This window comes from Poromitra crassiceps, assembly GCF_964638095.1.
Source record: "Poromitra crassiceps genome assembly, chromosome: 7".
NCBI classification, from domain to species: Eukaryota; Metazoa; Chordata; class Actinopteri; order Beryciformes; family Melamphaidae; genus Poromitra; species Poromitra crassiceps.
The window spans coordinates 24,211,181-24,238,010 of NC_139628.1; the positions used below are offsets into that span (position 1 = coordinate 24,211,181).

Here is a 26,830-nt window from a genome sequence, read left to right on the forward strand (position 1 = left end):
CTGCATACAGCGCGGGTCCCTCTCACACAAGCTACCTGCACCATTTAGTCTATAACCACAAAATTAACACTTCTAGCTGGAGCGACGCCAACTGTACATGATCCAGCAACTGCAGAGGGGCATTCGGTAAGTCTAGGCATTTTGAGATGTCCTCTTTAGCGTAGTACAGTTAAGTTAACGATAACTCGCAACCTAGCGTGCTGGTCCACAGACGCTAATCTGATTGGCCGCTGGGAGCCTGGGGCGGGCTCTCCCTCAGCGGCCAATGGGAACTGTTAGTTCTGAATATATTATAGAAACAGGCCATTCTTGGGAACCGACCAGATGAGGAAGTGAGAACTCCGTCACAACAAACGGGGTTGCAATATTTTCGACAGATTAATCCAGAATCATGTTTTATGGACCAGAGACACACGTTTTTAAGAGGTTACAGCTGCACGAATTGGGACCTTTAAAGAAATCACACAGGGTCAAAGTCGATATAAACTTCATAAATATAAGAGCAAGTTATGATCAAACGATGCGGGATAATTTTATTGTCAGTCTACAATAACATGCTTGGTATCACTGCAAACTAGAAGTTCCGAGCTGATTCCGTTGACCCCAAACGGACACAATTGGGACGACACAAGGTCCGCTATTTCTGGGGAAACGTAGCAGTCAGGACCGGACTGAACACATTTGGTTCGCTAGGCAAGCTTCCCCTAACGTTGAGAGGCAGGTGGATTCATCACACAACAAATCCATCTTGCCACGCTCCAATCTATTGGTTTGAATCTGAAGCACCGGTGGTTCACACCAATCAGCATCCAGAGGCAGCTATGGGCGGGGCTTTGGTGCGACGCCAGCGAGAGCGAACCCGTGATAGACGTGATGGACAGACGGTTCGTCATCCAATCACCTTTGAAAGTGCCTGCCCTTTGAAACGGCTTGCCGACGACTCGTTCCCCCGATGGTTATGTGAAAACAAATACCACTTCAGCTTGAGTTTCCACTGCTGAGGTTTTGTAACCTTTGATGTGAAGCAGCAGATTTGGAGCGCTAAGACAGCATCCTGTAGAGCTGCGGTGGATGACTCACTTCCTGAAGACTGAGAGAGAGAGAAAGAGAGAGAGCGAAGAGAGAAGAGAGAGAGAGAGAGAGAGAGAGAAAAGAGAGAGGTATTGAGAGAGAGATAGATGGAGGTAAAGAGATATTGAAAAAGAGCAGGGAGCGAGGGAGAAGTGAGGGTAGAGAGACCAAGAGAATTGTATAATTAAGGGAGAGGGAAAGAGAGGTGGAGGTAGAGAAAGGGAGACTGAGAGTGGGGACTGGGGAGAGAGGGGGGGGGGGGTTAGGGTTGACATAGCCTACTGATAAAGAAAAGGGAGAGCCAAGCAAATAAGGTAGAGAGACACCAAGAAAGAGTGCAAGAAAAAGAGAGAAAGAGCTGTAGAGAGAGAGAGAGAGAGAGAGAGAGAGAGAGAGAAGAGGTCAAAATATATATATGAGGGAGGCAGGGCTAGCGAGAGAGTGGTTGGGAGGTCGAGAGATACTGAGAAAGAGTGGCGTGAGAGAGAGAGCAGCAAAAAGAGCAGAGAGAGAGAGAGGAAGTGAGTCAGAGGGAGAGGAAGAGAAGACGAGAGTAGAGAAAGTTGGATGGATGCTCGTCCACCATCTTTGAGAAAGTAAATTTGAGAGAGAAAGAGACACAGGTAGAGTGATAGAGAGACCCCACGATGAAGATCTGCAGCCTCCTCCTCTTCTTCACATCTTTTGGTAAGTCGACTTTAATTCGCGGCAGCTGATATGAAACCCTGAATCATTTCACCTGTCAGTGTCTCTCACACCTGATGCCTCGCTGCCCTAGGAGCAGCAGTGTTGAGCAGTAACTTACAGGAACGTATTACAGTTACATCTGTAATTGTATTACTTTTTCCCCAATAACTAGTAATGTAAGGGATTACAACTTACAAAAGTAATTAGAGTTACTTTCTCCAGCGCTAAAAAGGTGTGGCGATCGCTCTGGCTATGTGAAACTGCAAGGGAGACGTATCCAAACCACATCCAGGTTTATCCGGCTGCAGCAGACAGAGAGAGACAACAGAATAGACAGCAGAGGAGAAGAGAAAATACATGTTTAACATAGAAGAGAAAAGCTGTTTTATTCAAGCAGGCAGTCAGGCTCTTTCCAGGCCGCCATTTAACCTTTAAGGCAGGGGTGTCAAAGACATTTTAGTCCACGGGCCACATCGGATCCAATTTGGTCTGAAGTGCGCCAGACAAGCAATCCATAATAACTTATAAAGTCTAATAACCTTAACTTATCAAGTGTAATAACCTACAGTATGTAGTGTAAAGATTAGGCCTACAGGTATTTTAAGAACATGTTTTTAAATAAGGTTGTCTCAGCTACTAGGCTATAGGCCTATCGTATAAAATCTACTGTCTGTAACTGTGCATTACAATTGACGGCAACTGTCCAATTCTTCTCTATATTCTAGGGTAATTTGTTTATTTGTTTATTATAATGGCTCCCCATTAGCTGACGGCTAGACGACAGCTAGTCTTCCTGGGGTGCACCACAACAATACACGTACTGTAACACAACAGACAAGCAATGAAACAAAATACAAAATAAGAATCAAAGAAAGAAAAAGAAAAAATAATAAAAAGCTAATCTAAAATCAAGACAAAACAATATAGCATGCTCAGTAATGAAAATAGTTTTACATTTATTTAGTAATGAATAAGAAAACATGAATAGGGTACTTGACATTGTAACTTGCTCCTGAAACCTTAGCCTTCACAATTGTGGCAATATTAGGTGTCTGAGCGTGAAGAATGTCATGCTTTCAAAAATGGAATCATCAGATTTACATTGTGTTATGATTTGGAACGGATTTCTTTTGGTGAAAAAAAACTTGGAACTGCTTTAGACACCAAAGTCAAGGAAGTCGAGGAAACTGATCGAAATACAAAAATAAATTAAATAAATATTAATATTATATATATATATATATATATATATATATATATATATATATATATATATATATATATATATATATATATATATATATATATTTATTATTTAAATAAATTATTTATAAAAAATGAATTGGTTGTTTTCTAGAGGCAAACTTGCTGCTGCCTTGCTAGCTAATGGTTTTGTAGCTTAAAAACGCAGGGCACATCATCTCCAGAGTCTAATGCATGACGACTTCATGACATCTAGGAATTTTGCGCGCTTCCGGCGCAAAATTTCATCATGCAATTGCCCCACCAATTTTATCCAGGCCCACCCATAATTGAATTTCTGCCTACGCCCCTGATTGGAAAGTGACTTTCAAATTACCAATGCTTTTCAAAACTGATTTTTCTATAAGAGGTCTTCTAATTTACGGGACTTTCTAGTGAAGTCAGATTTGCCCAAAAGGCCCACCCATTTTCTTTCTCATTCTAATATGCCTATAGTGGTAATTGTCCTTGTCATAATTGCGTACATATTGTTATGCCATGCTCAAGGGAAATCATTTCACTCATCCTAAGTCTGGTGCTGACATTTTGGTTAGAGGCAGGATCACTTGTAACACCATGCTGACATGTTGTTTACCTGTTGAAATGTCCATGTAATTTATACTATGTAGGCAAAACAAAATGTGAGTTAAAAAGCAGAATCTGTGATATCACAAAATAATGTTCTATGCAACCATGATGAGAAATCATCAGTTGCTAGACATGTGAATAGCCTGAAACACAATTTGTGGGACCTGCATTATATGGTCATTGAAACAGTGAATATGCCACATAGAGCAACAGATATTTAAAAAAAATCCTCGGGCTAATAGATATTTTTCACAGGGGCCATTTTGTGTCAAAAAGGCAGGGTAAACACAGGTGCAAGCAAAACAGTAATGAGGGTTTCCGACTTCCATGATTGGAAGTTGGAAACCCTCATTAGGGTTTTGCTTGCACCTGTGAATCACCTGTGTCTTATTGCCATTTCACACGCTGAAGAAGGCCTGCTGTCCGAAACTTCCGTGTGGCAATGAAAAGTATTCAACTTGGAGTGTTGTCCTTCTCCTTTATAGATCCTGAGCTTGAACAATTGGAATGGACTTCTCAGTGCGATTTTCACACCTTGCAAACTAAGTGTTCTGGCCTCTGGGTCGTATGTTTGACACCCCTGCTTTAACATCTTAATGGATTTAGATGGCGATATCAGAGTGTATTAATTACAGAATATACAAGTTTCTAGTTAGCCTATTGTTTGGTTATTTAAATATGTTGTACTAAATATGGATATATAGCGGTAGATATTTGTAAATAAGTATAAGAATAGGAAAAAATAAGTGCAATTTGGTCAACTGATGAATTAGCTTGAATGACCTGGAATGAGAAATTAACTTTTGTGCTTTTAAATTGTTCTCATTGTTTGTTTCCTGCCTGCTCATGTCTTCACACCCCCCCCCCCCCCCCACACACACACACACACACGCACACACACACACACACACACGCACACACACACACACACACACACACACACACACACACACACACACACACACGCACACACACACACGCACACACACACACACACACACACACACACACACACACACACACACACACACACACACACACGCACGCACGCATGCATGCATGAAACGATGCAGCGTTACTGAGAATAAACACTGTGACCACAAGGCCAACTGCCACCAGTAGAGACAAAAATCTCTTATTTTCAGAGAAGAGAAGGGTTCCTCTCTGTTTCCCTGTAAAAAAAAAAAAAAAAAAAAAAAAAAACTAACTAAACTTTACCACTATTCCTTCAGAAGTTGTAGCTGTCATATACTGTGTTGCATAGTTGATTTCTCTATTGCTGACAAAAATGTGTTATTGTAAGTCGCTTTGGATAAAAGCGTCTGCCAAATGACGTAATGTAATGTAATGTAATGTAATGTAATGTAATGTAATGTAATGTAATGTAATGTAAATACATGTGTTAGTTTACATCACTGTCTGATGCTGCATAAAACACAGTGATGATCATAAATAAAACAATCAGCTTAGAAAAGGAGAGTAGACCTAAACTCTAGTTGAGAAATGAAAACCTCTCTCTCTCTCTCTCTCTCTCTCTCTCTCTCTCTCTCTCTCTCTCTCTCTCTCTCTCTCTCTCTCTCTCTCTCTCTCTGCCTACCTGTATCTCTCTCCCTCTTCCTCTCTCTTCCTCTCTCTCAGGTGTCATAGCTGTCAGAGGAGAGGGTCCTACACCATCTGGTGCATCAGATGAAGGTACGTTGATGGCTGCTCGGTTAGTGTGTGTAGAGTTCTCTTGTTGCTGTTGTTGTGTTGTTGTTGTTGTTTTGTTGTTGTAGCTGTCACACTGTGTCATTTTGTAGTGTTGTGCTGTTGTGTGTTGCCGTGTGCCTGTCCTGTTGGGATGTTTTGTCATCGTGTGGTGTGTCATGTTGTGTTGTTGGGCTGTTAGTGCGGTGGTTTTCAAAGTGGCGGCCAAGGGGCACTAAGGGGGCCTCAGCAAATGAATGGAAATGCTTTAAAAGAATCTTTATGGGGAAGGAAATGATTCAGTTATATTTGTTAATACTACAGTATAATAAATAAGGAATATAATATCTTGTTTATTATATTTTACAATTATATTTAGTGTACTATTAACAAATATAATTGAATCTTTCCCTTCCACATAAAAATCATATTTGACATGCACATCTGTCTAATTGCCTGCCAGGCAAAACGTCATCACATTCATTGTCATTTCCCCCTGGTGTGGGTAATACAGTCTGACTGACTCTGGAACAATGTTTATAACGGAAAACAGAAATAATGAATATGAAGAAGTGAGAAAAGATTTTAGATACAAATGTAATTATTAGGTTATTACGTTAATAAAAGTAAGGAAATATATTCTGAGCTTGTATGGATGTGATTTTTGACATTTACTATAGTATTGTCAATGGGTTTCTTTCTTCTTGCAATAGGGGGGCAAAGGCTAATGCTATTTGGGGGGGTGGGGGGTTTGGCATGGGAACGTTTGGGAACCCCTGCTGTAGTGCATTGTTCCATTGTGTGAGTGCTTTGTATTGTGTTGTTGTGTAGCATAGTTGCTTTGTTTTGCATTGTTGTGTTGTTATATTGCATTGTTGCATGTCGTTGTGTTGCGTTGCATTGTTGCTTTGTGTTGTTATATTGCATTGTTGCATGTCGTTGTGTTGTGTTGCATTGTTGCTTTGTGTTGTTGCATTGCATTGTTGCATGTCGTTGTGTTGCGTTGCATTGTTGCTTTGTGTTGTTATATTGCATTGTTGCATGTCGTTGTGTTGTGTTGCATTGTTGCTTTGTGTTGTTGCATTGCATTGTTGCATGTCGTTGTGTTGCGTTGCATTGTTGCTTTGTGTTGTTATATTGCATTGTTGCATGTCATTGTGTTGCGTTGCATTGTTGCTTTGTGTTGTTATATTGCATTGTTGCATGTCGTTGTGTTGCGTTGCATTGTTGCTTTGTGTTGTTGCATTGCATTGTTGCATGTCATTGTGTTGCGTTGCATTGTTGCTTTGTGTTGTTATATTGCATTGTTGCATGTCATTGTGTTGCGTTGCATTGTTGCTTTGTGTTGTTGCATTGCATTGTTGCATGTCGTTGTGTTGCGTTGTATTGTTGCTTTGTGTTGTTGCATTGCATTGTTGCATGTCATTGTGTTGCGTTGCATTGTTGCTTTGTGTTGTTGCATTGCATTGTTGCATGTCGTTGTGTTGTGTTGCATTGTTGCTTTGTGTTGTTGCATTACATTGTTGCATGTCATTGTGTTGCGTTGCATTGTTGCTTTGTGTTGTTGCATTGCATTGTTGCATGTTGTTGTGGATTGTATTTCGTGTGCAAAACATCTGGCAAGTGTTTAGTACAGTCTATGGCAGTGATCTGTGTTGACAGAAGATGGCACAGAATGATCGCATTCGCAACATCTCAATTTAGAGCAACTGGTTGTTGTTGTTGTTGTCGTCGTCATGTTTCATTGTGTGCTGTTCTGTAGTGTTGTCCTGTTGTGTTGCATACGTTGTTTTGTTTTTTTCTGTCATAATTGCGTCGTGTTTGTTTTGCAGTGTGTGGTGCTGTGTTGTCATGTCATGTATCTACTCTCCATGGTAACAGCCCCCCATTCTGCATCTGTCCTGGGGCCACACATTTATACTGTATTACCTAATTGAGAGAAGGGAGGAGGAAGTGCTGCATGGCTCCTTGGTAAAATCACTGAAACAGGTGCTCTTTGGTGTGGGTGCAGAGAAGCATGAGTCAAAAGTTCAAGTGGGATCCTTGCGCAGGTTAAAAAAAAAAGGAGTGGAGAGCAGGAGAACTTCAAGACAATAATCCAAGGCAATAACTGTTTCAGAAGTAATAATTAAAAAGCCTTTATTGTGGCACGGCTAACAAAGTTAAAAACAGAGACCTACGCGTTTCAGCTCCACAGAGCCTTCATCAGGGTAGAGGCCCAACACAAGAATGCATACACATATACAGTATAGTGACATCACTCAGCCATCAGTGATTAGACCTCCCAGACACACCTGTGTCTCACAGAGAACCTGCATCAACAATCATTGTGAACAATAATGCATAAATACATGATGTGGATGTTATACAAAGTAAAGAAGATCCATAATCAAGTTAAAAACAAATAATAATATTTTTTTTTCTGCAAGTGGGACCAGTGCTAAAAGCAATGCCCACAGACTAGAGGTATTAGGAGGAATCACAATCCCAACCTGACAGGGAGAACTATATACAATCAACAATTATACAGCCTACAAACATGAGGCAATAGAATATATAATATTTATATTTACCTGTTCATACGTCCTACCTCAAAATAAGTCTAAAGAAATAAGCATTGTGGGAACTCGTTTGGCAATGGCTGGAATGTAACGGACGTTCATGTAGCTTTACGCAAGACTCGACTGGTCTTAAACTAGCTTAATGCAACTCGTCTCACTACTGGTCCTCTGCAGACGGGGGGGGGGGGGGGGGGGGGGGGGGGGGGGGGGGGGGGGGGGGGGTTAGGAGCTTCTGCGTGATGCTGTGTGTCCTCTCCTGGTCTCCTTTCCAGGACACCATTTTTCTTCAAAGCCCTTTGGTCTAGGACTGTGCAAAGGGACAGCTCACCCTAACATCCAAATGCCTATTTTTCCTCTCACATCTAGTGCCATTTATCCCTCTACAGTAGATTGGTTTGTGTTAGTTGCGTGAGTTTTGGAGATATCAGTCATAGGCTTTTCTGCCTTCTCTCCAATACAATGGAACTGGATGGCACTCCGCTTGTGTTGCTCAAAGCGCCGGAAAAATGCATTTGAAAAAGTCAACTGCAATGTCTCTTTCAATAAATAATGACCCGGTTACTCAAGATAATCCACAGACCTTGTTGTGAGCAGTTTCATGTAGGAACTATTTTCTTTCGACCTAACTACACCCTCTAGCTGCTAGTAGCAGTAGCTAGAGGCTAAAGCACACATGGGCAAAATGTGGCCCAAGGGCCAGACCTGGCCCCTGGACCATCTCAATCCGGCCCCCAACGTCCTCAAAGAAAAACAAAACGACCCCCAAAAACTCAATAAAAGGCAGAATTATGTTAATAAATCTCATCTGCTACAGCCGTTGAATTTGTTTCACTATTATATCAGGAGATTAACAAGAAATTACCAATCACAACAGGAGAGAGGGCTAAAAATGGGGAGACTCCCCTGAAAATCAGGAGTGTTGCCAGGTATAATCTCCAATGTGTGGCCCTTCGCTTACTTGATGTAAGTCAGTATGGCCCTCTCGAAAAAAATGTTGCCCACCCCTGGGCTAACGCAACAGCTAGCTAGCAGCTAGTGGGAGTAGTTTGGTTGAAAAAGAAAATAGTTCCGATTATCCTGCTCACAATAAATATGTGTATTATCTTGAGTAACCGGGTCATGATTTCTGGAAAGAGACAATGCTGTTGATTTTTCCAAATATATTTTCTGGGCGCTTTGAGCACCACAAGCCGAGTGCCATCCAGTTCCATTGTATTGGAGAAAAGGCAGACATCTACCCAAAAACTCAGGCAACTAACACAAAATGCTCTAGATGGATAAATAGCACTACAGGTGAGAGGAAAATATGCATTTTGGATTTTAGGGTGAGCTGTTCCTTTAAAGGGATAGTTCGGTTTGTTTGAAGTTGGGTCCTATCAGCTAGTCACATACACTAACGTAATTAGGTACAGTGTTCTGGACGCTGAGTGCAGTGTCTAACGAGATCCGGCACCCAGAGGAGCAGCCTCGCGCAGCCTCACCAGCTTTTTCTCTCTCAGTACTGGGGGTCAACAACTAAAACGTAATTTAGCCACCTAAAACACCTAAAACAACGCCCACCTTAACAAATCGATATCTGTACATGCACGCTCTATTTTGACAATTTTCAGCACTTTACTTTTCCGCAAAACAGCAGTTTCATTCGGCACTGCTTTTTCTCCCAGCCGTACAACCACCGTATTCCTCCGCTAAAGCCAGCACAGAGCACAAAACAAAACAGGAAGAAGAGAGATAAAACACTGACTTACTTTAGAGACAACAAGTCACCTGGCCTCTCTGGTCTGGGTCGTTTTCCACAATTTATCCTGGGAATGGTGAATAAGGTTTGCAGCCAGGGCACCCAGGCATTTAGACAGCAGGCGCATCTCTCTGCCTGTTCACTCTCTGCAAAAGTTCCTCTTCTGTATTCTCTCTGGTTCATAATTGTATCCTCTTGTCACCAAGGTGAATGGCATATCATCCTCGCTATCAAAATCACTCATATTTTCGTCCGTGTATTCTATTTGTTGTGTCTTCAAACCGGGAGAAATAAAATAGCCTACCCCCAAATAACTGCGGAGTAATCCAGTGCTGCGGCTCTGACCTGGCTTTTAGCGGAGGAACACGGTAGTTGTACGGTTTGGAGAAAAAGCAGTGCCGAATGAAACTGCTGTTTTGCGGAAAAGTAAAGCGCTGAAAATTGTCAAAATAGAGCGTGCATGTACACGGATATCGATTTGTTTAGGTGGGCGTTGTTTTAGGTGGCTAAATTACAGTTATAGTTTTAGTTGTTGACCCCCAGTACTGAGAGAGAAAAAGCTGGTGAGGCTGCGCGAGGCTGCTCCTCTGGGTGCCGGATCTCGTTAGACACTGCGCTCAGTGTCCAGAACACTGTACCTAATTACGTTAGCGTATGTGACTAGCTGATAGGACCCAACTTCAAACAAACCGAACTATCCCTTTAAGGCCTTAATTGATTAATTTCTCTAATTTCAACAAACATTTAAGGGAACCTGCAGATGCTCAAGCGTGATATCAAAGAGGATTAATGACATGTTTCCCCCTGTTGTTAAAGTGTCATTTGGTTAATTAAAGATGGATTACTATGAAATGTGCTATATTGTAAATGTATGAAAGTACGAATAGAGAAAATAAGTGCACATTGCTCAACAGATGAATTGACTGGAATGAGGAAGCCACTTCTGTAAATGTAAATTGTTCTCAGTTTCTTGTCACCTTCTTCTGCGAAAATCTTCACACCATCCGACACACACATGCACACACGCGCGCACACGCACACGCACACACACACACACACACACACACACACACACACACACACACACACACACACACACAGACAGACACACACACTCACACACACACACACACACACACACACACACACGCACACACACACACACAGCCCTCTCTTCTTCACACGTACCGATGCAGCCATTGCAGTAGAGACAATAGTGTTATATTTCCCAGAGAAGGGCGTGTTTCTGTTGTGTTTCCTTGTGAAACACATCTAGTCTGTAACCACTGTGATGTTTAGATCAGAAAGAATAGTTACTATCATGTGCACGCCATGTGCATTAGGCACAAATGCACGGGCGCACATGTGTGAGCATGGGCATAGGTTGCCCCATAAGTGACGCTAGCCTAGCACTCTCATACTAGCGTCACACTCAGGTCCATAAGGCTGTTCAAAACGTTCTCCTACTCGTCTCCGACATCCGATTGCAGATCCGAAGATATGATAGTCCTCCTACGGAAGCCAGTAATTTAGCCGGGCGGTTAAAATGATACTGCTGCGTGAAACAACCGTTTAAAAGTCAAGTCTTTCCACAGCCTGTGCCGTATTTAGGAGAGGAGACGCTTCCTAGTGCCGACAGGAACCTTGGGAGTTTAAGTATTTCATGACATGTTTTGCTTCCCAGGTGCGCTGGATTTGCGTTGATCACTGACTGACGTCTCCGTGTGACTGCATGTGTTTGCTCGCCGCGTGCAAGCGGTGCACCATGATAGTGAGATCAAACACACCCTGCTGTAAATTCAGCACAGGCTGTGGGTTCAGGCAAAGGTCCAGTACCCCATCGGGCTTGTCATCCAGAACGAGTTGGGAAGTACGGTAGTACCACCAAGGGGATGGTAGTATCACCCGGCGGGGACTCCACACCGAAAGGGGCTTTCAACCACGATCTCCAGAGGAGGAGACCCAGGGGTCTTCAAGCCTCAATCCCACGCCCCTAACCCAAAACCAGGCTGGTGCTGCCGTCCCCTGGGTGGTACTACCGTACTTCCCAACTCGTTCTGGATGAAGAGCCCGACGGCGTACTTGACCAGAACAGGTGCAGAGTGCTTTTTCAACGGTCTGCCCGTGGTGCGTTCCCAAAAACGCTCAAGGCTCCGGGGTGCGTTACCTCAACCAAAAGGGCTGCAATGGCTGCAAAACGCTTTCCGCTGCCTCAAGATGGCACTGCACCAACATTGTGTCTGACCACGCCTCATTTTAAGACCAACACACACACATGGGCGCACAGATGAGTGCAAGTACATTTTGTTATTTAAACAACATCAGCACTGGGCCTGAAAATAACAACTATGTCGGTTGGAAAATATATGACACTTGCTCTTGCTCTAGGTGTGAGATAGGGCCCTGAAACTGTTTCATACAAGATGTCAAATCTACCAAATCTACAACGCATTAGAGATCTACAAAACCCAGTTGTAGGAACAGGTAAGTAATATAAGTCACATCACATAAAGTCACATTCAAGTCTAAGACCAGGCCTGTCTTTATGCAACTGGCCCCTGGACCGATGGATATGGGGGCTGTTACCATGGTTACCACTGTATGACATGACAACACAGCACAACACGACACACTGCAAGGCGACTTCTTTGTTGACCCTGGCCCGTATTGTGCCGTGCTGTGTCCCTGCAGGGCCTGTGAGCGCCCCCTGTCTGATCGAGCTGAGCCCGCCCAGCGTGGTGGTGAGATACGGGGCCTCCGTCTCAGTCAACTGCAGCACATCGGCCACAGAGCCCTACGCCATGGGCTGGGAGTCCACAGGCCTGCAAGAAGATGTCAAGTCTGTTCCTTGGACAGTAGAAGCTCTGGAAGACTGGAATGTAGCACCCAAATGCTACGTTAATGTGTCTGATGGCGGCCAGTGTTTTAAAGACCTTTCAGTCACCGTCTACAGTGAGTAGCCCACCACACCACTTCATTTATTATTACCAATAAGAAGAAGAAGAACAACAACAATAATAATAAATATAGCCGCAAGCGGCGATGCGGGGTCCAAGCTTCCGGTGACTTGGGGGGTGTATGTCAGATAATATAGACACTGAATTGCACATTTAATCAGAGTTGGTATGTGCACAAGTGCACAAAGTTTGGTTGAGATTTGGTGACCTGACCGGGTTCAAGCAGTAGTAGCAGTAGTAATAGTAGTGTTAGTGGAGATGTGTGTAAGTGTGTATAAGTGTGTGTATATATGTGTGTGTATATGTGTGTGTGTGTGTGTGTGTGTGTGTGTGTATATAGGTGTATATGTGTGTGGCAATGTGCACTGGAGCTAGCGGCTGAATTACACCAACTAAGGTACAACCTTGCTACAGTGAACATTTAAGCTAGAATCAGGGTGTAAATGACATTTTCAAGTCAACTTGGCATCTCAGGGCTTGTGGAGAGTTTGATTACACCAGGTGAGCAGTATGGAAGCATTCTATGTATTTGTTTTTTCTATGTTTTTGCTCATGGTCAACTTCACTCAGCAGACAGCTCTGTGCCTGTTGTGGTTAGAGTACAGTTCTATCTCTGTGTGTGATGCGTCCAGAGTGCTTTACCCAGTACACCGACTGCATGCAAGTACCGCATAGTACCCCACTTCAAATAAACCAAACTATACTTTTCACAAATCAACTCAATAAGTGTCAAACTAAATGAATGCCTGCTAAACTGTTTTCGGATGTGCGAGATGTGCAAAATAAATAAGCATTGTTTCCGTTTTCGGTGGAGTGTCCCTTTAAGGCCAAAACTAACATCTCAGTTGGCTTTAATTAAAACACAAGATAGGAATACATTTCAAATCACAACACATTGCCGTCACTTCAAATTACCTTCATACCTCCCTTTACATAACATTGAAAATATATTTCAGATTGTGTAAACCTCCCTTTAAACTCACGGATTTGGCTTTTGGAGGTTTCATTCAGCAGGTTTCAAAGATAAGTTGAATTGGATGTTAAAAAATGTTCCCTCTATACTGCCAACTGTCTTGCATATCTCCATTCATCAGTGATTCAGTTCACCTGGTACAGAGCCTGACCACAGCCCAACTCTGATTGGCACAGAGTGATGTCAGTCACACTGCAGGATTACAAGCCCGCCAACTTCTGTTTCATGTAAAATACATTGGTGATACATTTTGCAGTGTAAACATTGGTGAACTGGGTTTACAATTATCAAATTATGTGTTCTTACGTTAAAGCAACTCTGCTCAACATGTGGTAAAAAATCAGCCAGGATGAGCGGTTAATGAGTGTCACACCTATGAACAGGTGAGGGCAATGTGACCCCTCAGCACTGGACCCAGATAAAACCACAAGGAAAGATGGCAGGCACACAGCAGGACAAGGTGCAGGGTGATTTTATTTTCCCAACATCAAAAGTGACAGTGAGGCAATCAGCATGTTGTCTGTGGATAAGAACACAAACAGAATGATTTACCCAAATACACAATGTTAACAAGCAATCCAAATGACATCAAATTAGCAATAAACAAACAATGTAACAATCAATTAAAGCAACAATAAACAATATATTTTAACCATGCTAAAGAAAAAAACATATGCAATTCACCTTTAAGATCAGGATGGCTTGGAATGGCAATTCAACAATGGCTAACAAAACTACAACTTACTTAATAATGCATCTGAAGGGAGGTTAAACATCAAAGGACTGAAACACCAACACAGCCTCTACTGCAGTAACGGACACACACTGAGTGTAGAGGCTGATTAGCGTCTTAAGTGCAGGTGTGTGGTGATCAGTCCAGAATTAGGTGCAGGTGTGGTGTATATGTGTGTGCGTGTGTGTGCGCGTGTGTGTGTGTGTGCGCGTGTGCGTGTGTGTGTGTGTGTGTGTGTGTGTGTGTGTGTGCGTGCGTGCGTGCGTGCGTGTGTGTGGAGTGAGGCACTCTGGGATATGAAGTGCAGCAGTGGCAGCCATTTTATGATCTCGCAAGCACATATATATATTTACAGTATATGTGTGTGTGTGTGTGTGTATAGGTGTATATGTGTGTACGTGTGTGTGTGTGTGTGTGTGTGTGTGTGTGTGTGTGTGTGTGTGTGTTAGTGTCAGGGCATGTGTCATCAAAAGTTTAAACGTTTATCATTTCAAGACGGTTTCACGTATCCAAATTCTTTGTAAGACTTTTGGTCAGGTAAGTCCAGAGATGCCACAGAAAAAGTTTGGGCTCATTCAGGCAAATGGCCTGGGAGGAGATAGCAAAAATAGGTTATTGAGAAAGTCCAAGATGGCGGAAAATCTAGCAGACTTAAATGGGCCGGGTCTATATGGATAGATGCGTATTGATCCAGGGAATCCAGCAGATGTGGAATTTTGATTCTACGCCTCACGGTTCAGAAGATATGGACCATAACGCGAAATGGTCTGTTATAGCGCCACCATCTGGCCGATATGGGTAATTTTTTGTTTCTGAGTAGTGAGGCACATTTACAATCTATGTGCCCAGTCTGGCTACGCTGAGCATTACAGTTTCTGCTGTACATACAGTTTTACCGGAGAAGAAGAATAAAAAAATAATCGGAACAGATACAATAGGGATCCACGCACTTCGTGCTTGGACCCCTAATAATACTATTTGTATACCACTTTTCAATACAGTTAACAAAGTGCTTCACAGCAGTGATTATAAACACAATCAGTGAATAGAAATCACAATCAACAGAAAAAAATAGAATAATATATAATATAATATAATTTTAAACCAGTGGTGCATGTCTTATTATTTCCTGTTGCTATGAAAAGCACAAAGTGTGAAAAATAATTTTGTCACTATTTAAGTTCAACTTTTTTCTTTCTTTTTGTACAGAAATGCCTGACAGTGTGTCCATCTCTCCCTCGAGTCACATGGGCCCGATGATGGAGGGCACAGAGTACGTGATGCAGTGCAACATTGTTGCTGTCGCTCCAGTGAAGAACCTCTCCGTCACATGGTACAAAGGAGATGACGTCATCCATTCTGAGTCACATGACGGCCCGAGCAAAACACCAGAGAATGTGTCATCTACCTTCAACTTCACCGCACAAAGAGGTGACAGCGGTGTCCAGGTCTTCTGTGAGGCAGAGCTCTACCTGGGACCATCAGGACCAAATCGTCTGATGATGAAATCAAACCCATATGAACTGACTGTACAGTGTGAGTTTCTAGCCCCCTCTTATAACATAACATATTATTATTATAATGTTATTATATTGGTGTGCATCCAAACATCACCAGTTGTAATGAGTGCAACAGGAAGTGACTCTGGCAAATAAATGCACACAAAAAGGTCAAATGACAACTACATTGCATGAGGTGTTGAAGTCACATGACTTGTCGAGATGTACCCTACTTAAAATATATATATATATATATATATATATATATATATATATATATATATATATATATATATATATATATATATATATACAGGTATATATCTCCAACAGGTCCGCTACAGTATATTGTGTAGGGTTAAACTTTAATGACGTTTAGCGGACAATAACATAGTGGGAACTTGCCATTATGTTACTCGGATGTTGTTGTGGAATGCTCTTTGGACATTACAGGAACGTTTGGGAAAAGTCCTCTAATCTAGACATCCTGACTCCCTATTGTATTTGGTCAGATTCTTACACTTCGCACATTGTAATTGGCTCAAGTTCAGCATCTTATTGGTCAAAAGTTTTCAAATTTGGCACACACCCTAATTGTGGGCGTGTCGGGGAAAGAGGTTACTGTACTGGCCGGACACTACAGGTGTTGTGCCAAAAAGTGATTTGTGTTTTGAATTGGATTAGGGGAACGAGGGTCTGGCGGGGCGGGAGTCTGTGTATAGCCCGGGGTGCTGCAGGGGGGTCTCCCCCGGAGAAGGTGGGAGCTGGACGGGTAGGCAGGCTGGGTGGTGGGGTGGGGGTGGGTCTTGTGCCCTGGGTGTTTTGGGCTGGCCATGGGGCTCACAGGGTGGGGAGAGGCAGCTTGGCAGAACACCGTCACAACTTTCTCAAATGCAATCTACTGCTACCTCACACCACAAACCTGTATGGTCGGGAATTATGTAGCCTAAAAAAACCATGACAAATGAATTCTCATTGTTAAATCAAGGTGTGTTTTTTTCTGCAGTGTAGGGACGTGTGTCCGTGCCGTGCGTAATGGGCCTATCCAAGCGAGGATTTCCTGCACTGAGAGCACCCAAGGCCTTTTTTTCTAACACATTGCGCTGGAACGCCTATTTTGGAACGGGCAACGCCCAAACCTCTGTTTGCACTCGGAACATACCGACGGTATCTTCGCCAGAGCGCAAAATGACACTTGCGGGAGACAGATGATAGGCTAGAGGGCCACGGACACGCCTGGGCCACGCCTACACCTGTGTCTGTGCTTAGATCCCAGCGCAAAACTGGACGGTGGAGGCAGAAGATAGCTTAAGACGCAGGGAAGAGAGCAATAAGAGGCGCGCAAATGGCAGCGCAAACGATAGCGCCGTATGACGATAGGGCCCTGTAGTCTCCAAGCGGTGTGCCACAGGGGACGCAAAAACATGCAGAGAATCTTAAATGGTCCTCCCAGCTGCCCCGTTTGACCTAAACACTTGAAATCTGGTAAGTAGCTGTCAATTGGTGCTGAACAAATTTGCATTTGGGAGCCATAACGTCCATCTGGAGAGATTTTCCGCCATCTATAGACATTTTGAGTTATAACGATTGGGTTAAAAAAAGTGGAATTATTAACCAATCAAATTTTGACTAAATGCAATCCATCTTATTAAGTCCACTTCACAGCGGCCTACTCTATGCCCTTGACGGTGGGCACATCAGTGACAACACTCTTAGGGACTGCACCAATTAAGTTTGGTGTTGAGAGGCCAATGGACGCTGACACAGATTTCAGTTCATGCTAAGCTAACCGCTGACGCCCGAAATCAGTCGCTGTATTAGGCAGCACCTGTACTGGGCGGTCGCATGCAGAGAATACCTGTCGAGGCTGCTTGCAGCTTAAATCCTATCATACTGTTCGTGTATTTTACTGTTTATTTTGGTTTTCATCCTACGATCCCTGCTTATTTTTTTTTTATTGCTCTTTAAATTCATAATTTGAGTATTATTATTATAACAGCCTCCCATCCTGCATCTGTGTGTCCTCTCCTGGTCTTTCTGCCCCCTAGACTCTACTACTGCCGCTCCCGGAGAGGAGAAGAAGACGGATGAAGATAGGAGTTTAACCTCCCCCTCTTCCACTCAGGATGACACCTCGCTGGTCCCACCTCCAGCTGTCTCCATGGTAACAGCAGCAGCCACAGCCCGCCACTGAAATCACTGCTCGCGTGATGTTGACATGTTTTTTTTTAATCTAAATGTGTCGTTTTGTTTATTATTGGTCTCCAAACAGATTGTGGCTCTGTCCAGCAGCTGCATATAGCTCAACTCAAGAGCCTGTTTGGTCTAAAATAGAGCTATTTTAGCTAACTAGCCTACATCATGATACATGATACATGATGTGGAAGCATTTTTCAATGAAAGGTGAAACGGCACAGATGCTGTGTGATGGTTCATGTGGGACGTACCCTGTCCGATCCCATCCACATAGTTCAATGGAACTGGCCCCAATGCAAAATCTGAATGCTGTGATGTGAATGATGTCATCCGTGTTCTGGTTCACTCATTCACTCACTCACTATTCCCCATCGTCGCTGTCGTTCCAGGACCTCGAATCTCCAAAACAGCAACTTTTCAGGAAGTTAAAAAAACCTGTTTGCTCTTAAAATACTGAACCAAACGTCGTCAAAGTTGGCACATGTCTTAATTATAGTTAGTTTCCCGCTGAATGTGTCATTACTTCATTAATTGTATACCTGGATAAGCTCAAATGATGTTGTATATTATCAGTCCGACTTGGAAGCACTCTCTCCCGGCCAGTCAGACGGGAGAGAGTCGTACGCTCATGCACGAGCCCCAACCTCCGGGCCGCGGGGGCGCGCGCAGGAGCAACAGCGTGCCCCTCGCCTCTCATGGCCGAGGCGGGGGCTTTCGCATGGGGTGAGAAATAGTCTGACATAACGTAGCGTTAACGTTACTTTATTCTCGTCAGAAAACACTCCGATTTGCATGTTAAAACAAGTTTGCAGCTTAGGAATAACTGGAAAACATTTGATTGATCTATTAACGTCAGAGGAAGCCAGGATTAGTCAAAACGATATCAGAATTAGACAGCACGTCTGCCGTGTGACTTTTCCGGGTTTATTGTCCTGCGTGGGGGGGTACAGACGGAGGTAGGGTACGAATTTCGAGGTTTGACTGACAGATTGAGGGCGAATGGCGTTACGAGATTTACTCACAAGCTCGTTTTAATGCTTTTCCATTGGTTGCATTTGTTAAAAACCACACAGAGACGTGAAGGGTGACCAATGGCACTGATTTATGACAAAAAGTAAAAAGGTGAAAAAAGGGACATTCGAGGTCCTGGCACAACAGCGACGCCATGTAATGTTTATCATAGTGAACTATATATCCTATATCATAGTGAACATATATCATAGTGAACTATATGGGGAATGATCAAATCGGACAGTAACCTCACTCTTCTTCTCCTTTGGTAAACACGTCTGCATTGCATTGTGGTATATTGGAGAAAATGTAGGGTACATTCGCGGTTCACTAGAAATTGCACTGCATTGTGGGTATTTGATAGTGGATTATATAGCGAATCAAATAAACCGTTGAGAATTCTGACACTAGTAAAAAATGGTGAACACACTATATCCACTAAAATCTGTAATAGGTAACGTTTTCGAACAGGGCTCTTGTCTAACTCCAGCAAACGCATCACAGCAATGAATGAAATCCGCCCAATCAGGGTCCAGTCTGCCTCCACTCAGCAGGTTCACCTAATTTGATTTAGAGGAACCCCTGCTGTCGGCCAATTAGGAGCCAGTGTTGTGACGACTCTTTGCATCAGCATCGTTCACTCAGCAGTTTTTACCATTACAACTTTTACAGACCTCCGCAAAACCAGGTACAGCCAACCGCACCAACGAAGAAGATGGAGGAGACTTGATGATCGTGAAAACGGCAACAACCGATGACAGCGCGGCGCCACGGACGACAGCCACAGTTAGCCCGCCAGTCACAGAGGGGGGCGACAAAGTTTCCATGACGACAACCACATCGTCAAAACCAGGTATTATAGTTGTGTAGAGGAAGATGCGTGCATATGCGCACACACAAACACACCCACATACACATACACACACACACACACACACACACACACACACACACACACACACACACACACACACACACACACACACACACACACTCTCTCTCTCTCTCTCCTCTCTCTCTCTCACTCAGTCTGGCTTCCTGTGTGTCTGACCACAACAATCACATGTTCTTCACTCTGTCTGCACTGTGATACAGTAGCTACCAGCCCACGCATGCGCACGTGCACACCCATGCAAGCACGCGCGTGCAAACACACACACATTTTCACTATATTTATTTTGGTCATGGGTTTCATAGACTTTCTGTAATAAAACATCTAACAACAAAAATCTTATCAGATGGGCGACGCTGGGACAGAATCTTATAAAATGGTCCGTGGTCTAATTTGTGTCAGTTTAGGGCTCCTTGATGTGGAAAAAAGACTGCTAAATGCTTTGTGTCTCCACTGGGGGGGGCTAGTGGTGGCAGCAGAGCATAAACTTTGAACTGGTTTGATATGGATTTGTGTCACTTCCCCCTCTCTCTCTCTCTCTCTCTCTCTCTCTCTCTCTCTCCCTCCCTCTCTCTCTGTCTGTCTGTCTGTCTCTCTCTCTCTCTCTCTCTCTCTCCCTCTCTAGTGGATGAAGACAGTGATGCATCCTGGGGTAAGAAGTCATGTTATAACCCTTTATTCAACCTCAGATCCTCACGTACAGGTTTGACTAGAAACCATATTCTGTTCTATTCTGCTACTAGTACTAAATTACTTCTAGTAGCTATACTAAAATCTTCTCTCTCTGTCTCTCTCCCTCTCTGTCTCTCACTCTCTCTCTCTGTCTCTCTCTCTCTCACTCTGTCTCTCTCTCTCTGTCTGTCTGTCTCTCTCTCTCTCAGGTTATGTCATCCTGGTGTTGATCCTCCTGTCTATCATTGCTCTCTGTGTCATCCTGTTCCTCCTCAGGAGAAGCAGCAGGGTGGGAGACTATATTTTTGGGTGGAATGACCCTTTAAAAACATTTGACACTACACAGATTTGGGGAAGGATGTGAATTTCAGGCATTGAATCGTATGTATCCAGGGCTGTAGTGGAGGCTAAACACACTTATACAATACTCCATACTCGATTCTGATTGGCTGCAGGGTGATTATTTTGTGATAATGTACACCCAGAGCCTTGTATATAGAAGAGTTCCGACATCTCCATTCACTCCAATGGACCAGTTTTTTACTCTCAAGAGTTCCAGGAAGTAAGGGCCTGGATAGCACTGTCGAGTTGCCGCAAAATGGACAGTTTGTGTTGTACTTTGAAAGGGTTTTTTCTTGAATCAAACTGTACATTATCAGCTTTATTTTAGCATTCAAAAGTAGCGCGAGACCCTTTCCTGGCTGTTCATTGGCTAATGAGTCACGCATTTTGGTCCTCCGCTGACGCCACTCTCTCTCTAGAGGACACTATGTACACCTAGCTAATATTCACTAGCAAGGACCACACAAACAACCAGGAACGTTTGACCATTTATTTGAATGGATAATGGACTCCATCTCGGCGGATCGTCAGCGGTTTGGGGAGGTTCGGCGGGGTCCGGCCTACTTCCGGTCTCCGGGGAGTCCAGCAGTCGAGCGGCTTCGACAGACCCCCTTACTTCTAGTTACCTATACAGGAAGACAGAATGAGGAGGAGACAGAGAAACAGAGGAGAGAGAACACAAGAGGGTGGGGGGGGGGGGGGGGGGGAGGGGCGCAGAAGCGAGAGCCAAGAGGAGACAGGTGGGGTTATATAGGAGGTTAGGTTCACCTGGGGAGGCGTGGCTTGTGAAGGCCTGATTGATTGCGTGGTCCTGCTCCCGAAACTCGCTTAATAAGCTTCCATAAGTAGTTCCAGTCAAATGGTCTGTTCACCGTTCATCTCAATGCGCCATGGTCTCGACAGAGCCGTTTGAGCTCTTTACCACCGTGTGGCGCGAGGCTCGGAGACGTATCAGACTGAAAACCATCTGAAAACAAATCTTGCCTGAGATGACAGAGGGTGGAGAGGCAGGCCATAGGGTGTCGATGATTTGATTTGACAATTCTGGGGAATCGGATTTGGCGTTGACAAATGTGCCGCCTGCCCGCCTGGAATGTCAGAGGGGGCGGGGTAAGACCCGCGGACGTTAACGTTATCCTGGAATGCGAGTTTAACGAGCCAGTTACATGTCTTTGCATTCTTAGACATTGCCGTTTGCTTTATTTTGTATGTCACATACAATTGGCCACGTTATTAGTTAGTTTATGGGTTAGAAATTCTGCCAGGTTACAGGCACTAGGCGGCCATTTCTCCTTCATTTCCCTTGCCTGAGCCTATTTCATCTGAAAATCTTGAGCAGCCGAGGGGACTATTTTTATGAAAACTAGATTTTGATTGCAAAACGCATGACAATATAAGTGCATGGTCTTGTTTAGTTTATTTAGCAAGTGACCGTGGTATAAGCGGGTTAATGCACTTCGGCGTGTGCATTATCAGAAATGAATGGACTTCGCGGAGGCCTCAGCGTCGTGCATTAACCCTTACATCCAGTAAACGCTGTCTACGCACATTTTTAAATACAACATAGCATTTAATCACCTTTATTCATATCCACTGTCACTGTGAAATACTTGCATTCATTTACATCTTGTAACATTTAGGCATTTAGCTGAAGCTCTCATCCTGCATACTGTTTGTTTTAACGACTGTTTGTGTTTGTTTCTTTGTTTGTTTGTTTGTTTGTTTGTTTGTTTGTTTGTTTGTTGGTTGATTTGTTGTCTCTCCAGCGGTATTCATTTGACCTCCACCGCACGGGTCCGGTCGATCACAGCGGGCCCGAACACGCCGGCACCTTCGAACCAGTGTATCTCGACGACCTCGGTGAGTGTGTGTGTGTGAGTGTGCGTGCGCGTGCGTGTGCGTGCGTGTGATGATAGGTTACATTTAAACTTAAAGGATACTCTGATGTTTTTACAAATCAAAAAGTCTCATCCGTGTAGCCGGTGCCCAATGCAGCCATAGAACTCTGATGTATTGAAATAAATTAATAAATTAATAAATTAATAAATTAATAAATTAATAAATTAATAAATTAATAAATTAATAAATTAATAAGTTAATAAATTAATAAATTAATAAATTAATAAATTAATAAATAATAACCCGTCACAGAGGCTATTACATCATTACGATGCATCAACCGGGCCGGCCCACTTTTTCCTCAAACAGCTTAATAATCTGTCTGTAGACATGTTTGTGATCTCAGGAAAGTAGTTCCGTAGCACCGAAAATAGTCCCTGACTTAAGGAAGAATTTGTTCCCATTTGGAACAGCCTGACTTTTCATGGTAACAAAAAACGGTCACGGTAATTGTTGATGTTGTTTTCATAGTGATTTGTTGACGGTAAGTAATGCATTAAAAAACACCTGACTTATCCTTTAAGTGTGAATGTGTGTGTGTGTACATGCTGACGTGCATTCCTTGTTTTTTTTAATCTATGCGTGTATGTGTATATGTGTATGTGTGTGTGTGTGTGTGTGTGTGTGTGTGTGTGTGTGTGTGTGTGTGTGTGTGCGTGTTGTGTTGTGTTGTGTTGTGTTGTGTTGTGTTGTGTTATCTCAGAACACCCCGCCCCTACAATCCATGTGACCAGCGATGACCCTTCACCTTCCCCAGTAGCCAATGGAAGGTCTGTGTCTGTACATTCGGGGGAGAAAGGCTCCACCGGAGAGAACGGTACGCTACAAAATGAACTCCCCCTGTTTATGTTGTTGAAGTTGATGTTTGATTTTTTAATGATCAAATGCTTGTGTTGGTAATAAGGGGACCAAACAAAGATGATTAATGACTTATTTATTTTACTCAACAGCAATGTCTCTTTTCAGAAATCATCACCCAGTTACTCTAGATAATCCACAGACCTTGTTTTGAGCAGTTTCTTAAACTGCTTTCTTTCGACCGAATTATGCATTGATTTTTATTTTGGATTTTTGGGTGAACTGTCCCTTTAAACAGTAATTAAATCCGCCTATGCTGTAAAAATCATGCTACTGATATGGCCATCTGCTATTGGCTGATCTTTGGTACCATGTGATGTCATCTTCTATGGCGTTATACTAAACAAATAAACACCAAACTCTGCTCCCTACCCCTCTCTCCTTCCCTTGCTCCCCCCAGCCTCAGACGGACAGGCGGAGGTCTGCGACCTGGAGACTCTGCCCATGAACAACCTCAGCCTCTCATTGGACATCGACCTGACTGACAAGAAATCGGACCAATCTGGAGGGGGCTCTGACTCATTCTTCGACGCCGTTGGGGGGGAGCAGCAGAACGGAAACAACAACAACCCATGTAGGAGTTAGTGTAGTGTAGTGTGTGTGTGTGTGTGTGTGTGTGTGTGTGTGTGTGTATGTGTGTGTGTGTGTGTGTGTGTGTGTGTGTGTGTGTGTGTGTGTGTGTGTGTGTGTGTGTGTGTGTGTGTGTGTGTGTGTGTGTGTTTTCAAATTTACGTTGATATTCTACAATTTTAGAGCCGTTATTGTGAAACTACAATGTTCTGTGCTGTGGACCAACGTTACTATAGAGAACCGCATGAATGAGTCCGGAAGTAGGCTATACTTCCAGGTTTGTAAGAGGAAAATTGAATGGGGTTTTAGAATGGGGATTTCACTTGAATGCATGAAATACAGTCTGTGTTTATGGGAGCGCGAATTTGGGTTCAGCAGGATGATCTTCACAAACGTGAATCACTTTGATGACTTTTGGAACGTAAATGCGTCTTTTTTCACGCGATTTTTAGAAAATGCTTAAAAAGGCATAAAAGTGATTCACGTTTGTGAAGATCATCCTGCTGAAGCCACATTCGCGCTCCCATAAACTTTTGTTAACCACATACCTTATTTTATGCATTTAAGTGAAATCCCCCATTCTAAAACCTGCACGGACTTTTTCCCTGACGAACCAAAATGGCGGCGATTTCTGGTTAAGCCTACAAAAATACGTCATTGCCTATTCACTGTATAGAATAATATAATACAAAATATTAAATACAAATAAATCTAAAATACTCGTCTCCTCCTCCTTTCCCTCTCTCCTGTCCCTGTTTCCTTTCCTCTCCCCATCCCTCATTTCCTTTCCTTTTTTCCTCTGCACCTGCCTCTTCCCCTCCCTTCCTCCTCCCCCACCTCTTTCCCCCTTCTCTCCTCCTCTCCTCTCCCCTCCTCATCTCCCCTCCTGTCTCCTCTCCTCAGCTGTTTGCTCCACTGACCCATTTGTGGAGATCAGTCTGGAGGAGCCGGTGTGGTGTGAAGATCTCCTCCCCTCTCCTGGACCTCCCTCCTCCGTGCTCCCCTTCTCTCCTTTCTCCTTCTCCTCCTCTACTCAGCAGCTCCACTGAGACTGAACCCACCCTGAGGAGAAGAAACCTCCAGCCAACCTGCTGTAGCCAGCTGAGTCTCCACATGGCTGTTAGTTACTGTAATCAAGTGTAAATCTATACCAAGCCAAGCGGCAACCTTCAAAGCTGAAAAATGAAGGAAACGTGAAAGTGCCAAATACTGCAGTTCCTCGAATTGCCACTTGAGGCTGGCTGCAAAAGCAAGTGAATCCCCCTAGACCCCCATGTTTAAATGCCCAGCTTCAGCAGAAATTTGATTTAACCTTGAAATGAATGTTGAACAAGTCATCGACCCCTGGTCTCCGCTGTCAAAGGCAAGGGTAAGCTTATATATGCCCTCCGCCACCATTTTATTTGAATGTTACTTCCTGTTTATAGCTCCTGAGTCTTTGGCGTATGAACTGCGTGCAATTTGAAAGTGTAAAGTCGTGTTATTTGTATGCAAATTGAAGAGAATGGGCTGGAACAAACTGTTCGCTAGCTAACTAGCCAGCAAACACACTGATTTTAATGTGAAAATGCTAACGCTAGATGCTGCTAGCTACATTAGCTAGTGTGAGTCTCACGTGGTCAGACCCTCCGTAGCAGAGGATCTGAATCAAGTCAGCATTTGTGGATTTTGCCATAGGAATTCCTGTGGCGAGCCTCTGATTGGCTGGGCTGTTAGGGAAGCCTGGCGCTCTGCGTGCATTGGTGCATCGTTCAAAATGTACCGCCCCACGATTGGTCAATTCATATGTCTGTCACTCATTTTGTTTTAGTCTCAGGGGGCGGTCCTTAACCACTTTCCAAGAGTTGTGCACCAGACGCAGATCTTTATCTATGACTGCCTACTGTGAGACTGGTGTGCTACAGACAACGAGACAGTACCTGGATACTATCAAATACGGTGGGGGGTCGCAAAAGATAAGAGTAGCAAAAAATGGCATTCATTTATATGAAAATTACTTAGATTATTAGTTTAATAACCCTTAATAATAGAAAATATGATGCAAGAATAGAACAAATGTGTTGTGTCCACATTGGCCTACACAGTTGAAAATTTCCAACACGGACATGTCAAACATAAAATGTAATGATGTAAACAAATTTTACCCTGCACAGTGTGAAGACTGACCTTTTCATTTCCGTCCTTGTATCTTCACACAATGAAAGAGCTCTTTAGATCAATATGTTTTAGCTGTAGCTACTGTAAGAAGTGCCACAGTTATCATAATTGAGGATATATAGGCTATATATATATATTTTTTTTTTAATGCTGTAAAAATGCTAATAAATATAAACTGATTTTGTTAAGTTAATTAAAGTCTTCTCAGGTATAATAAAATATGTTAATGCTTTAGATGACATCATCTTTTGACGACGCAATATTTTCCTTACCTATCATTTCTACTGAAGAAATTTTTGTTTTTTTAACTGCAAGAAAAATCAAATATATTTTTCAACTGTGATTGTCTTGTGCTTATAGGAAATTACACAATATATTGTTTTGTACAAAGTAATTGAATAAATGGAGGTATTTTTGAAACAATGTAGCTGCCTCATATGTGTTAGCTTCAGTCAGAGTTGAAATAATTGTGCTGGAGGAAGCGATAATGACTGTGTG

The 26,830-nt window shown here is 43.2% G+C and overlaps 1 protein-coding gene across 1 annotated transcript; it reads left to right on the forward strand.

Moving 5' to 3' along the window:
- Nucleotides 1-1,440: 1,440 nt before the first annotated feature.
- Nucleotides 1,441-26,612, forward strand: LOC310780313 (uncharacterized protein). Its single transcript, XM_083640887.1, has 12 exons — nucleotides 1,441-1,758; nucleotides 5,227-5,280; nucleotides 12,265-12,525; nucleotides 15,446-15,772; nucleotides 17,784-17,899; nucleotides 19,615-19,795; nucleotides 20,460-20,486; nucleotides 20,716-20,795; nucleotides 22,615-22,708; nucleotides 23,451-23,564; nucleotides 24,006-24,179; nucleotides 25,079-26,612. The coding sequence occupies exons 1-12, from the start codon at nucleotides 1,719-1,721 to the stop codon at nucleotides 25,222-25,224; spliced, it is 1,614 nt and encodes a 537-aa protein (XP_083497013.1). The 5' UTR covers nucleotides 1,441-1,718; the 3' UTR covers nucleotides 25,225-26,612.
- Nucleotides 26,613-26,830: the final 218 nt, after the last annotated feature.